General features: G+C 42.8%; 1 protein-coding gene across 1 annotated transcript in view; it reads left to right on the forward strand.

The window, feature by feature from the left end:
- Positions 1 to 14306, forward strand: part of LOC124595059 (polypeptide N-acetylgalactosaminyltransferase 1-like) — a 323552-nt gene that overhangs the window by 213849 nt on the left and 95397 nt on the right. Inside the window, exon 7 of the mRNA XM_047133626.1 lies at positions 13706 to 13916. Coding sequence (XP_046989582.1) covers positions 13706 to 13916 — 211 coding nt within the window. The remainder of the gene's footprint in view (positions 1 to 13705; positions 13917 to 14306) is intronic.

The following is a 14306-nucleotide window of genomic DNA, read 5'->3' on the forward strand; positions in this document are numbered from 1 at the left end:
GCCGTGCATTGTCGTGCAACAGAGAAAACATCCTGCTTTTGCCGATGTGGTCGAACATGACTCAGTTAAGCTTGAAGTTTCTTCATTCTCGTCACATATGCATCAGAATTTATGGGGCTCCACTTGGCATCATGTCCACAAGCAAAAATCCTTCGGAATCGAAAAACACCGTAGCCATAACTTTTCCAGCAGAAGGTGTGGTTTTGAATTTTTTTTGTTGGGTGAATTTGCATACTGCCACTCCATTGATTGCCTCTTCGTCTCTGGTGAAAAATGATGGAGCCATGTTTCATCACCTGTCACCATTCTTCCAAGAAATTCATCTCCACTATTCTCGTACTGTTCCAAAAGTTCGCTGCCTACCGTTTTTCTTGTTTCTTTGTGAGCCACTGTCAACATCCTGGGAACCCACCTGGCACAAACCTTTTTTAACGCCAACACTTTCAGCATTCTGCAAACACTTCCTTCCCCTATCCCAAAGTAGCGTGACAATTCGTTCACTGTGATGCGTCTGTCAGCAGTCACCAATTCGATAACTCTCTGCACGTTGTGTGGAGTGTGTGCAGTACGAGGCCTGCCGCTGCGAGGACAATCCTCAATATTGCTGTGCCTGCTTTCATCACGTAACCTGCTTGCCCGCCGACTACCTGTACTGCGATCGACAGCAGCATCTCCATACACCATTTTCAACCTCTTGTGGATGTTTCCCACTGTCTCGTTTTCACAGCACAGGAATTCTAAGACAGCACGTTGCTTCTGACGAACGTCAAGTGTAGCAGCCATCTTGAAGACGTGCTGTGACGGCGCCACTCACGGGAACAGGTTGAACTAAGTTTCAAAATAAGCGGGAAGGATGTATCTAGACACTGTAAAACTTTCACACATGCAGAATGAAAACTGTATTTTTACAAAAATAGTGTGCATTTCTTTTGGAGTGACCCTCGTATTTTGAAAGATTTTAAAAAATTGCTAGTTTTACTGTCAGTTCCTACTTATTAGAAACTGTCACCAGTAACAAGAAGCAAATATTAGAAAAAGTGTAAGACAAGGATGTGCTCCCTCTTCTCTTATATTCAACGCTTACATCCAGGAAGCTATACACCAAGTTCGATAAGCTACTGACGTGTGGATCAAAATTATTGGGCAGAAGATAGACATACTGGTTATGTAGATGATATTGCTGTAGGCACGGAGACAAGAGAAGATCTAGAGGAAGTCCTCAGAACAACTTAAAGGATTCTACGCCATCAGTAAGAAGTGAGAATAAGCAAGACAAAGAGTAAAGTGATGGTATGCAGTACAGAAGCAGAATATGAACCTCTGAGAATGAGAATTGGAAGAGAGGAGCTGGAAGTGATAGAGGAATTTGCTTATCTGGGAAGCAAAATCAGCCTGAAAGAAATTGTGAGCAGAATACAGCAGGCCAAAATTACATTTAATCTGAGGAGGAATTCGCTCACCAGCAAGAACATCAGTCTGAAAATAAGGAAACGTGTCATGAAAGCTTTCGTTTGGGGTGTGGCCCTACGTGGATGTGACACTTGGACAATGGGAAGAGAAGAGGGAAGACGACTAGAGGCCCTGGAGATGTGGTGCTATAGAAGGAAGATGAGGTCAACTGTAGAGACAAAGTAACAAATGAAGAGGGGTGCTTAGAAGAGTACAGGAAACAAGATCCCTGTGGAGTCACATCCAAATAAGAAGAAACAAACTTGTAGGGCACGTCCTCAGACAGAATAACATCATTGGAACAATAGCAGGAGGAGCTATTGAGGGAATGAATCGGTGGGAGCAACCAAAGATATCATACCATGCAACAGATCATGAATGATGATGGATGTAACACGTCCGTGGAAGTGAAGAGGAAGACAGACAGAAGAGAGGAATGGCGGTATGCTGCAAACCAGCCTCGGGGTTGAACACTAAAAGAAAGAAAGATTTCGAATTGGCAGTTGCTTTGCTTCGATTGTGTGAAAGTTATTTGAGAAGTTGCATCTATTGCAAGTAATGACTCGAAACAGAAGTTGATCTGACTGTGTCTTTTCCAAGAGAGTGCGCTGAGTCGCCTAATAAAGAAAACGAGATTCTACCTGAGCTCACTTCAAGAACCGTAACACTCTGTTTGATACTTCCTTATTTCTCTGATATGAAATTTGACAAAACCTTAGCCGACTTCTGGTCATACGAAATTCTCTGTCCCTTGAAACATGAGAAAACCATCCTAACGACCGGGAGAGCGGTGTGCTGACCACACGCCCCTCCTATCCGCATCCTCAACCGAGGATGACACGGCGGTTGGATGGTCCCGATGGGCCGCTTGTGGCCTGAAGACGGAGTGCTTTTTGAAACATGAAATATAATTTCTTTTTCTCTTTTGGCTGACCTGCGGCAATGAACAACGCTCGAACAAATGCTCTCCGGAAATTTCCGCTGTAGCTATTGGCAGCTACTAACAAGGCGCGTCCCTTTTACTGGGCGGCAAACTAACTAAACGTGAACTCGGTGTGCAATGAGTCCACTTAATGTTTGTGCATTTTAAATTGCAGTTGTAAGTCTTTATCTAATGGGTGACAAACATTGAGAAATGGATGATGACGTGGCAAATTGAGTTAATACTGATTCCTTTAAAAGGTCTATTGGCAAATCTAGAAAACTCACTTTACAAAAGTATTCATTATAATCAAGGGGCTGCAAAGAAATGACAAGCTCTGAAAATGCTTTCAAGCTGTTTGTTCAACAATGTCATGTTCACAGAATTATTACAAAATATATATGTGCATCGTAGACTACAAAAGGTAACATTAAAGAGTGAATCTTTCCTGAATCTTCGCTAATTAAGAAGAGGAGGAAAGTTCCGTGTTGGATACTAAATTGTTATTGTAGTGTGGAGGCAGCAGCTCGCGCGCAATTAAAGCAAAGAAAACTAATTATTACCCTATTATAAAGCTTTCGTGGAATCGATCAAAAAGTCTCTTTCTCTCACAGTACAGACATCAAAAACCGTATTATAGAATCAGTTTCCTCAATATATATAAATTTTCTACATTCCCATCACCCCGCTCTTTCGGCTGGGGCTCACTTCCCGATTATCCCCTGCGGACTAAATTTTTCTGAGGCCGGCATCCATGCGGAGATGCTATTGCAGACGCGCACTGTCCCAGACGACACTGAGCGCTGTTTTTTGTTCAGATGGCTCTTGAGCACTATGGGACTTAACTTCTGAGGTCACCAGTCCCATAGAGCTTAGAACTACTTAAACCCAACTAACCTAAGGACATCACACACATCCATGCCTGAGGTAGGATTCGAACCTGCGACAGTAGCGGTCGCGCGGTTCCAGATTGTAGCGCCTAGAACCGCGCGGCCACCCTGGCCGGCTCTGTTTTTTGTATCCAAGCTATAAGGGAGCCTCATAGTGCACAGTTATCAGCAGCCCTTTAAGTTTGTTCGTTTTATTTGGTCGGTTGGTTGGTTGATTTGGGGGGAGGGGACGAAACAGCGAGGTCATTGACCCCATCGCATTAGGTAAGGAAGTCGACCGTGCACTTTCAAAGGAAGCATGCCGGCATTTGCTTCAGGCGATTTAGGAAAATCACGGAAAACTTAAATCACAATGGCTGGACGCGGGTTTGAACCGTCGACCTCTCGAATGAGAATCCAGTGTGCTAACCACTGCGCCACCTCGTTTGGTATTTTTTTGTTTGTTTATTTTGCACGTAATTAGAACCGCCTATCGTTCACTGTTAGTCCATTGCGTGTTTTATACCCATGACAGATTATCAGAGAGCCAGTGGGGATTTTCTGCATGTTATTGCTATACACAAAGTATCTCTGAAAAATCGGTGAGTAGTCTCAGAAAATAAGGGAAACAAGATTTAAAAACAAAATACCGTTTCTGACCTTGCAAGTAATCACGATTAGGTACAACACACTTCTGACATCGGTTGTGAAGCCGATGGAAACTATCAGCAAACGCTTCCTGTGGAATCGCTCAAAGCACTATGGTTGCGCGTCGCTGGATACCCGTAAACGTCCGTGAACAATAGTGCTTACACTGTCAAAGACAGCCGCTGAGCATCCGCAAGCATCCGTCGCAGTCGTCCACGTTTCCCGTCCTCGACACCGTCCTTTGCGTCTCTAAACCACTCAGACACCCACTTCTTATTCACCGACCCAGCACCGTACACTTGCACTAACATTCCGTGAGTCTCTTTCGTCGTTTTTCCTAATTTGAAGCAAAACTTCATGTTAACACGTTGCTCCGTTCTGCGTTCCATTTCACAATGATACAACCGCGACGGATGCTTGTGAATGGTCAGTGGCTGTCCTTGAGAATGCAAGGAGAAGAATTGAAGATAATCAAAGACACTAAGTACTATTGCTCACGAATATTCCCAGACGTTGTTCATATCTTACAACGCGTGACCATGGTGGTTCGAGCGATTCCATAAAGATAGTTTCTTGTCATTTTCCAACAGCTTTAAACCGATGTCAGAAATGTGTTTTACGAGGTGCATTCAAGTTCTAAGGCCTCCGATTTTTTTTCTCCGGACTGGAAAGAGATAGAAACATGTGCATTATTTTAAAATGAGGCCGCATTCATTGTTAATATGTCCCAGAGATGGCATCACCGTACGGCAGATGGAATTTTACCGCCAGCGGCGAGAATGAGAACTGTTTTAAATACTTAAAATGTCGACGTTTTCCTTACTTGAACAGCGTACAATCATTCGTTTTCTGAATTTGCGTGATGTGAAACCAATTGCAATTCATCGACAGTTGAAGGAGACATGTGGTGATGGAGTTATGGATGTGTCGAAAGTGCGTTCGTGGGTCCGACAGTTTAATGAAGGCAGAACATCGTGTGACAACAAACCGAAACGACCTCGGGCTCGCACAAGCCGGTCTGACGACATGATCGAGAAAGTGGAGAAAATTGTTTTGGGGGATCGCCGAATGACTGTTGAACAAATCGCCTCCAGAGTTGGCATTTCTGTGGGCTCTGTGCACACAATCCTGCATAACGACCTGAAGATGCGAAAAGTGTCATCCAGGTGGGTGCCACGAATGCTGACGGACGACCACACGGCTGCCCGTGTGGCATGTTGCCAAGCAATGTTGACAAGCAACGACAGCATGAATGGGACTTTCTTTTCGTCGGTTGTGACAATGGATGAGACGTGGGTGCCATTTTTCAATCCAGAAACAAAGCGCCAGTCAGCTCAATGGAAGCACACAGATTCATTGCCACCAACAAAATTTTGGGTATCTGCCAGTGCTCAAAAAATGATGGTGTCCATGTTCTGGGACAGCGAGGGCGTAATCATTACCCATTGCGTTCCAAAGGGCACTACGGTAACAGGTGCATCCTACGAAAATGTTTTGAAGAACAAATTCCTTCCTGCACTGCAACAAAAACGTCCGGGAAGGGCTGCGCGTGTGCTGTTTCACCAAGACAACACACCCGCACATCGAGCTAACGTTACGCAGCAGTTTCTTCGTGATAACAACTTTGAAGTGATTCCTCATGCTCCCTACTCACCTGACCTGGCTCCTAGTGACTTTTGACTTTTTCCAACAATGAAAGACACTCTCCGTGGCCGCACATTCACCAGCCGTGCTGCTATTGCCTCAGCGATTTTCCAGTGGTCAAAACAGACTCCTAAAGAAGCCTTCGCCGCTGCCTTGGAATCATGGCGTCAGCGTTGTGAAAAATGTGTACGTCTGCAGGGCGATTACGTCGAGAAGTTTCATCGATTTCGGGTGAGTAGTTAATTAGAAAAAAAATCGGAGGCCTTAGAACTTGAATGCACCTTGTATCTAATGTCCATTGAAAGTGCTCTTGTAACTTTTCTTTCCTCTATTTTTGGCGACCATTCACTGAAACTTTCCAGACATGGCTTGTATCAATATTCCATTCGTAAAGGAAACTGGTTTTCAGAATTCCTACAGTTACAGAATGAAACTGTAAGTTGCGCAGTCTTCAAGTTTCAATGCTAACCCTCTTCTCCTTATTGCCGCGTCGAAAGACTTCGCGCCTGCAGACAGGCAACGCAATGAACAGATCTGCAATGCGGGGTGCTGCCGCGCCTTCACAGACAATTCGCCTCTACGACTTGCACGCACCTACTGACGTATGCCGCCTAACATGCGGTGCTCATACTGAGCACCTGCAATGTGAGCTACGAACTTCACGGTACGCTCCACCCACTGATCTGTGCCCGTTTCCTGAACGACGTAGCTTTTGTGCAGTCGTATTCTGAAACCCCGAATAACCATGTATCTCTCACTCCTCTCCACGTTGGGAAACAAACGGCAGGATAGAGTTTTTGGTATGGAAATAATTTTTTCGTATTCTTATTTCTGACTACGGTATTAATTAAAATAACCATACATTGATGTCTTTCACTCAGAGAGAAAAATTGGTATTGAAATGTTTCCCGAAATGACTGCAACCAGTCGCCGTTATTTACGATGGTAATCCCAAAAGTAAGGGCTCCTATTTTTTTATAAGTACATAGACCTGTTTATTTCTACAAATGGTTTATATCAGTTTACAGCTTGAACATTTAGCTATTTTCGAGATTATCACCATTTCTGTCGATGCATTTTTGTAGACACTGTGGCAGTTTTTGTACGCCCATGTCATACCAGCTCGCCGCCATGCTGTTCAGAAAGTTATGAATCTCTTCTTTCACTTCGTCGTCGGAGCTGAATCGCTTTCCGGCCAAATGTTATTTTAACTTAGGGAACAGGTGATAGTCACTGGGCGCCAGGTCAGGACTATAGGGTGGGTGGGAGGGTGGGTGGGTGATTATGTTCCACTGAAACTGTTGCAGGAGAGCAACGGTTTGCCGAGCGATGTGTGGGCGAGCGTTGTCATGGAGAATGTGTACGCCCTTGCTCAACATTCCTCTTTTCCGGTTCTGAATTGCCCGTTTGAGTTTATTTCCGTGGCTTTGATGAAGAAAGATGCCGCCACTGGTGTAATTGTTGCTTGGTCTCCGGTGTAAAGTGGTATGCCCAGGTTTCGTCACCCGTGACAACTGAGTGCAGAGGGTTGTCCTGTTCGGCTGCAAGGTGGTGAAGAAATGCGCGGGAAGCATCAGTTCGTTGCCGCATGTGGTCCTCAGTCAGCATGCGTGGCACCCATCTTGCGCACACCTTCCGGTAGTTGAATGTTTCCGTTAAAATTCTGTGAGCGGTGCTTCGGGAAACCTCAGGAACCAACGTGCAGAGCTCATCCAGGGTGGATCACCCTGGATGCTGATCTTCACGCATGCTTTGGTCAACCTTCAACACTGTCTCCTCAGAAATTGACGGTCTCCCGCTCCTTTGTTCGTCGTGAATTTCGGTCCGACCAGCTGCAAACTCTCTACACCACTTACGAACATTTTTGACATCCATGCACGACTCACCGTACACTTCCGTCAATTGGCGATGGATTTCAATCGGCGCAGTGCCCTTTGAGTTGAAAAACCGAATAACTGCGAGCAATTCGCACTTGGCGGTAACATCCAACGGCAGCTCCATTCTCAACGGCTGCCAGGCCAAGACCGAACGCGTCAGCGCGGCGTGCGCGTGTTTACACACAGCGCGTGAAGCACTCTTCGTAACAGTGTGACCAACTGCCGCAGAAGCAGAGTTCTGCACTTACAAAAAAGTAGGAGACCGTAGTTTTGGGATTACCCTCGTACCACTACAGGTTTCGAATCGCCAAGCGATTCATCATCAGGTGGTACATATTTATTGCATATTTTCAGCATTGTGGGGGTCGTGTGGCTGTGACAAGATGTGAAAAACGAAACATGCAAGTACTGAATGTAGCAAGAATTTTTTACATAAAGATCTACTTAAATGCATTACTTACAGTTATTAGTATCTGTTAGTTTGCTCTTGGTGCACACGTTATTCTGGAAAACATAATGCTTGTTTTCCAATAACGTTAATTTTATAGCACTCTGCTACAGGTAACAACGTCCGCGGGCTTTACAAAACGTAAATAAACCAAAGAGCCTGACTAAAGTTTTTGTTCAAAGAATTTATGTACGGGCACAAACTTTCTTTGTTGAGCACTCGCGTTGCAAATTGGCGGCAGTCAGTATATGTCTATTTGTACTGTACTATATTCATTATTACACAAATAATGTAAATAATTCTCGCTACGTTCAATGCTTAGATGTTTCGTTTTTACGTCTGGCCACTGCTACACGACCCCAACAACGCTGCAAACATGCAACCATTACAGATATGTACCCTGTCATGATGAACCGCTAGGCGATACAAAACCCGTCACTGTAAATAGAAACTCAACAATAAACCGAAACGTGACTGGCTGCAGTCGTTTCTAGAAACCTTTATTCATCACAGTCGTAGTGTTCCTCATTCATAATGGTTGAATGTTTTATTTTGGGAGTGATGGGTTAAATCTGTTTACCGGTCTGGACTTCGATTGTGCAACCTTTGCGTTCCACGAGCTAGTTTCTACCGACTACACTTCCTTAGCAGCACTCCCCCTCACAACTATATTTCCGTCAGTACCTTTCTTGTTCTTTCCAAACTTTACAGAAGTTTTTGAAAAAATTTATGATTACCACCTCAAGCTGATGATAAAATTTTTTATTTGACAACCAGTTTCAGTAGACAGAACACCATCAGTTTCCTGTATACCAAACCGTAACAGTTGTGAGTAGCATTACAAGATTAAACTGTGTGGCGGAACCGGTTTATAGAATTTCGTGATTAATTACTTATAAATGATATTTAAGGTAAATCTAAAAAAATATAAATCCAGTTACCTATTGTCAGCGTAACAATTCGTTTGATCTCAAAAATGATTATCCCGGCTAATATTTGTCACTCTGCTAAAGAAATCTCCACTTGACGTTGTGTATAAATGTTGTCAGTAAAGTCGTGTGAGTGGCACTAAATTGCATATCATTTATCAGATTTTACGCAACAGCTACTTAAGATGGAAGCACTTTTCCCTAGCAAAGCTAACATTTAGTCACAAAATACTACCCGCGCACAACACTGACGTATGTCTCCTATTAAAATATTTCATGTAAATCATCCGAAATAATTAGGCTTCATACATCAGGAAATAAGAAATTGATATTACGTAACGTGCTGTGAACACTGTTTTTAAAGATTCAACCTGAGATGAATTCTGTCTTTTAAAGTAGATCCGGGACCACCGGTGCACATTTATTTCCATTCATTTATATCTAACAACATTTATGTTTGTTAAAATTCTAGATTCAAAACTGTCGCGGAGATATTTTTGCTAAGATGGCGGCAGACAGACGATAGTCAATTTGTCTATTGTTATTCTTGATTCCTTTTATATCAAATGGTTCAAATGGCTCTGAGCACTATGGGACTCAACTGCTGTGGTTATCAGGCCCCTAGAACTTAGAACTACTTAAACCTAACTAACCTAAGGACATCACACACATCCATGCCCGAAGCAGGATTCGAACCTGCTACCGTAGCAGTCGAACGGTTCCGGACTGCGCGCCTAGAACCGCGAGACCACCGCGGCCGGCTTTTATATCAAGTTAATATATTCAGATAAGTCTTTAAGCCTTTTGCTCTCTATTCTTTAGCATTTAAAATTATTCTTAATGAAAAATGCTTCATATTTTTTATACCAGCTACTAGAAAACTCCGGTGTAAGTACTCCGCCTCCGCTGTAAGTTACTAGCGCTAATGGCAGCGCTCCTAATTGTGGAGCTGAAAATTAACAATTAAAAACATTAATTTGATTGGATTACACTTTAAATAAATACAAATCCACGTCTAGACAATAGCGACTCTGTTTTACAAATAATAATTAACAATATAGTTACAGGCTTTCTCTTTACAGGCCTCACACGTCTCACGTCCGAACAGTTCTTCGGTTAGCACAGGAAGAACAACTGAACCACAGTTAACACAGATAACAGAAAAAGATTATAATTATCGTTGTCTATGAATGTAGTTCTCTGATAATAGTTTTAATTCACACAGAAATTACATTATTACAGAAATAATGAAATAATTATCGTCATTTTTACACGATGTAAAGTTGATGCAGTAAGTTGTTCTGAAAGCGGTGCTGATATTCAAGACAATAAAAGCGGGTTAAAAGCTGTGAGCTATCTGGGGAAGTTAACCTTGCATTACTGAGCAACTGTTTCACCAGGTATCCAGTCTAGCTTACCAAATTCCCAACTAGACTAACTTTAATTATAATCTTTTAATAGTCACCTTACGACAACTGGTGATATATATATAAAAAGAGAATTTAAATAAAAAGAAATAAATCAGTTTATATTTGGACATTTATTTTAACATTGATCATTGTTCCGTCAAAATTTCAGCATATTAAACCTGATTCGTAACTAAACTGGTGCCTTATTTAGGATTGTGAAAATGTGAGTTTGTAATCTTACGGAACACATCAAATACGGAGCCAAGATTAGGAGACTGCATACAACACTGCATTCATAAAATAACACACGAAGAACGTTGAGACATACGCAGGAGGAAATTAACCACAACCAACCGATTGAATTTTCACCCAAAGAAGTTACGTTCGTAGCGCAATCCTGTCCGCTATGAAATTACCACACACTGGTATACTAAATTCATACTAACTCTCTGTGAAATCTTCCTGAAAAGAATAGCTGAGGGCTACTTTGATGATTACACCACATGTTTCACGTGGTGAACTTGGTTCACACAAAGAGTGTAACTCCACAATAATTTCGATAATTAAGATAAATTACATCGAAACGCAATTTACAAAAGAAAAACCTCGAACTGGTTACTATCGTCTTACTATTAACCTGATGGGTCAAACAATTGTATAAGCATGTAGTACTGGGTCTCAGAAAGTACATCCCACATGGGTTGAACATAAAGAAAAGTTGCTGTATTGAACAATATTGTCAAGACGAGACATTGTAATCTCACGCATATTCGCATGTAAGATTGATGATCTTAGTTACAGTTACGGATCATCAACATGTGGTTCCACTTTACTCACAAAGTAGTGACAAAGCAACTACTGGAAGATATTTTGAACTTCACACTCGAATCACACTGCGTTGCAATTTAAGATAACATTAGATATTTTAGAGCTAAACCTGAAATAAAGGTGATTAAATTTTCAGTTAGGCTGAACTTAAGAAATCCATTGTCCTTCGGACTTAGCAGAGACGCGCGTAGCCAGAGATCTTACCACTTCAGACGCTCGCAGAGGACAGACAGGCCTGGGCCCCTACTGAGGGTGCTTAACAGATACAAACGGAAGTGACCAGAGAGGCAGCATCCTATACCAACATGACAAGGGAGGGACAGGACCATACGAAGAATAGAAACCTCTTTGCTTTTAGAAAGCGTAGCTACCTGTTCCGACGTTCGTCCTACTGTTCGCTAGCAGACAGGCATGTCTGCTACCATCAAGCATGAAGTTAGAAATACATTTGCTCATTCATCCTTTTACACAGAAAGGAAGGGGGATGACAGTATCTTATCATATACAGTATATAAAAGAAAGCGGATGTAGGTTCTGTATGAGACTGTGTGACATGAATTACATATACACTGTGTTTTAAAGTGTAGTAGTGTGACAGATCGTTCTTGTTTATGTGTAAAAGTAACACATTCCACTGCTCAGTCTCCTCCCAGATAGTCAGAAACACCCCAGTAAATTTAGAAGTGGAATGTATGCCATAAATGACAACAGATTTGAGAAATTAACATGAAAGGAATCCAACAGAGATCTTTCAACGATACAGTCTTTTTTATATGTAGTATCGATAATATATATTGAAGTTCGTATATTTAGTTCATTTTACCATCTTGTGGCTAGAACATAGTGTCGTGGATATTACAACTGCCACAAATCTTTTAACTGATGTACATGTTAATGACAGTACATACACCCATGTAATAAAATGTCACATACTTTGTAAGGTGTCAGGCAAATCCAACACCTTCCATGAAATCCCTGAGATGATAAGCAAATCCAGTAGTATGTCACATAGCTCCGAATAAATCGTGACATTAAATTAACCAAAGTAATACGAGTAACGAGTGAGCAAATGGAATACCACAGACTAACACAAGAATGCCTAAATGCATGTCATACCTTCCCACCGTGAGACAGACACAGTTCCGAGGGGAGAAACGAGAACAGAAGCCGAGAGCAGAACCGTGTTAAGCTAGAAGGCCCTACGATAAGGGACGGACACCCACGTCGCCAGATAACCACCAGGACACCCCCCCCCCCCCCCGCCAGCCCATGTTAAAAGCTAGAGCCCTCCAGAAGAACAGTAGTATAGATCTTACGATAACACTAAAAGGGCCACACGAGCCGAAAGTTTTAGCATGAGACTTTTTCGCGTCTCTGTTACGCTGCAAACTTTAAAAACATTGCCCCACAACGAAAAGTATAACGTTTCTCATTGGACAGACAGAATTTTTGTAGGCGGAGCTTAAGGTTAACATTGAGACCCTGATTGGTCAGATGAAAACACGGCCAGATAGTTTTTTTTTTTAACCAACTTCGGTAAATTGTAGTAAGGAGAAGTTAGGAGATAGTTGCTTCGGAGACGGCGAGCTGGATGGAGCTGCGTCGGCCGCTGCCCCCTGACGAACACCGACGAGGTAATGAACGCACGCGATGCCGCATTTTTGAGCGCATAAGGCTTCACTCAGAACTGCAGAAGTCTCATCTGTTACATCCCCTTTTTACGTAATACTAGTGGCGATCATCAATTGAAGCTCATGGTATTCACATTTGTTACGTAAGTTAAAATCTGAAACGCGATGATTTTTCTGTTATACAATTATTGAGAAGCCACATCAGCCACTGTAATTTACGACAAGTTAGATAAGTAATTAAAGATAATTGAGGGTCACTGTAGACCATTTTGAGAGTTTTCCCTTTTGTGAAACTTAATTTAAACCTAGATTATAGATGTGATATGGCTTAGGTCATCCTTCGATCCATTGTAGAACTTAGAAACCCATTCAGGGAATATTCGTTCACATTTTTGTTGAACACAGTTGGTTTTTATCATCCTGTATTAAAACATTTCCTGTTATCAATAGTGCAATTTAAAAACAATGTTTTGTAAGTAGAATAAAATTTCCAATGGTAAACTTAACTGCTTTTTCGACGTTATTTTACCAGCTAACTAAAAATAGGAAAGCCGTGAACCCCTTCCACTAAATTTAATTAGTATTAAGATTCTTTTACAGGGAGTGCAGTGGAGCTGACGCTGAAATCATTAAGTATTTGGTTATATCATCGCTAGTCTCACTGAACTCTTCTGAACTCTACATGTCATGTGTGGTCTGGCGACTCCTTACCAGCAACAGGTCCCAGGTTCAAACTAGTCAATTCCCTAAAAAACAAGCTCAGAGCGTCGTTGCGCGAAAGTGGTAGGGAGACACGACATAGAACAGACACCACGCAGAATGTTAGAACGTAGCTGAAAACATTCACATCATGATATTAGGCGAATAAAAAAACATTGACGTCACAGATGTTCCCCTGCATATGTTGCGGGAGTAGAATGGAGAAAGAGGTAAAGGGGGAAGTAACGTGGTAAAATATTCTACCCTCTTGTATAACGGGAATGATTAAAAGCCACTACTGTGTTCGCTTCGGCTGCGGCTGACCGTGTGTGTCGGATGACCTCATCTGCAGGCTGGCTGGAAGCGCTGGTGCGTCGCGTGTGGGAGGACCGGCGCGTGGTGGCGTGCCCCGTGATCGACATCGTGAACGAGGACACGTTCGCGTACGAGCGCAGCTTCGAGCTGCACTGGGGCGCCTTCAACTGGGACCTGCACTTCCGCTGGTACGCACTCACCGCCGCAGACATGAGGCGCCGCCGAAAGGACCTCGCGCGCCCCTACAGGTCAGTCCCTAAACTACCCTGTGTGTGTGTGTGTGTGTGTGTGTGTGTGTGTGCCACCTCAGGATCCTCTCTCTCACGTGATACCTGGGTTGAAAAATAATGTCCCTCACTCTCCGAGTGGAACGCTTGAAGAACTTATAGAATTGGTACCAGGCTATCCGGAGACCCTTGAGTGCTGACGTCATGACAGTGAAATGGCCTGTATTTGCCACGTGGCTGTATGAAATCATTGCAGTAAGGTGGCTCGACGTGGAGGAGTGACAGGTGTATTTGGACGTGCCGATGCTCACTAACGATGGAAACACCCGAATGAAAACAATCGATTCAGTCGCCTGTTGGAAAAACAATGGACTCTTTCAGTTTCAGTTAACGTATCGGTTGGATTATTAA

Source organism: Schistocerca americana, chromosome 2, assembly GCF_021461395.2.
Source record: "Schistocerca americana isolate TAMUIC-IGC-003095 chromosome 2, iqSchAmer2.1, whole genome shotgun sequence".
Taxonomy (NCBI): domain Eukaryota; kingdom Metazoa; phylum Arthropoda; class Insecta; order Orthoptera; family Acrididae; genus Schistocerca; species Schistocerca americana.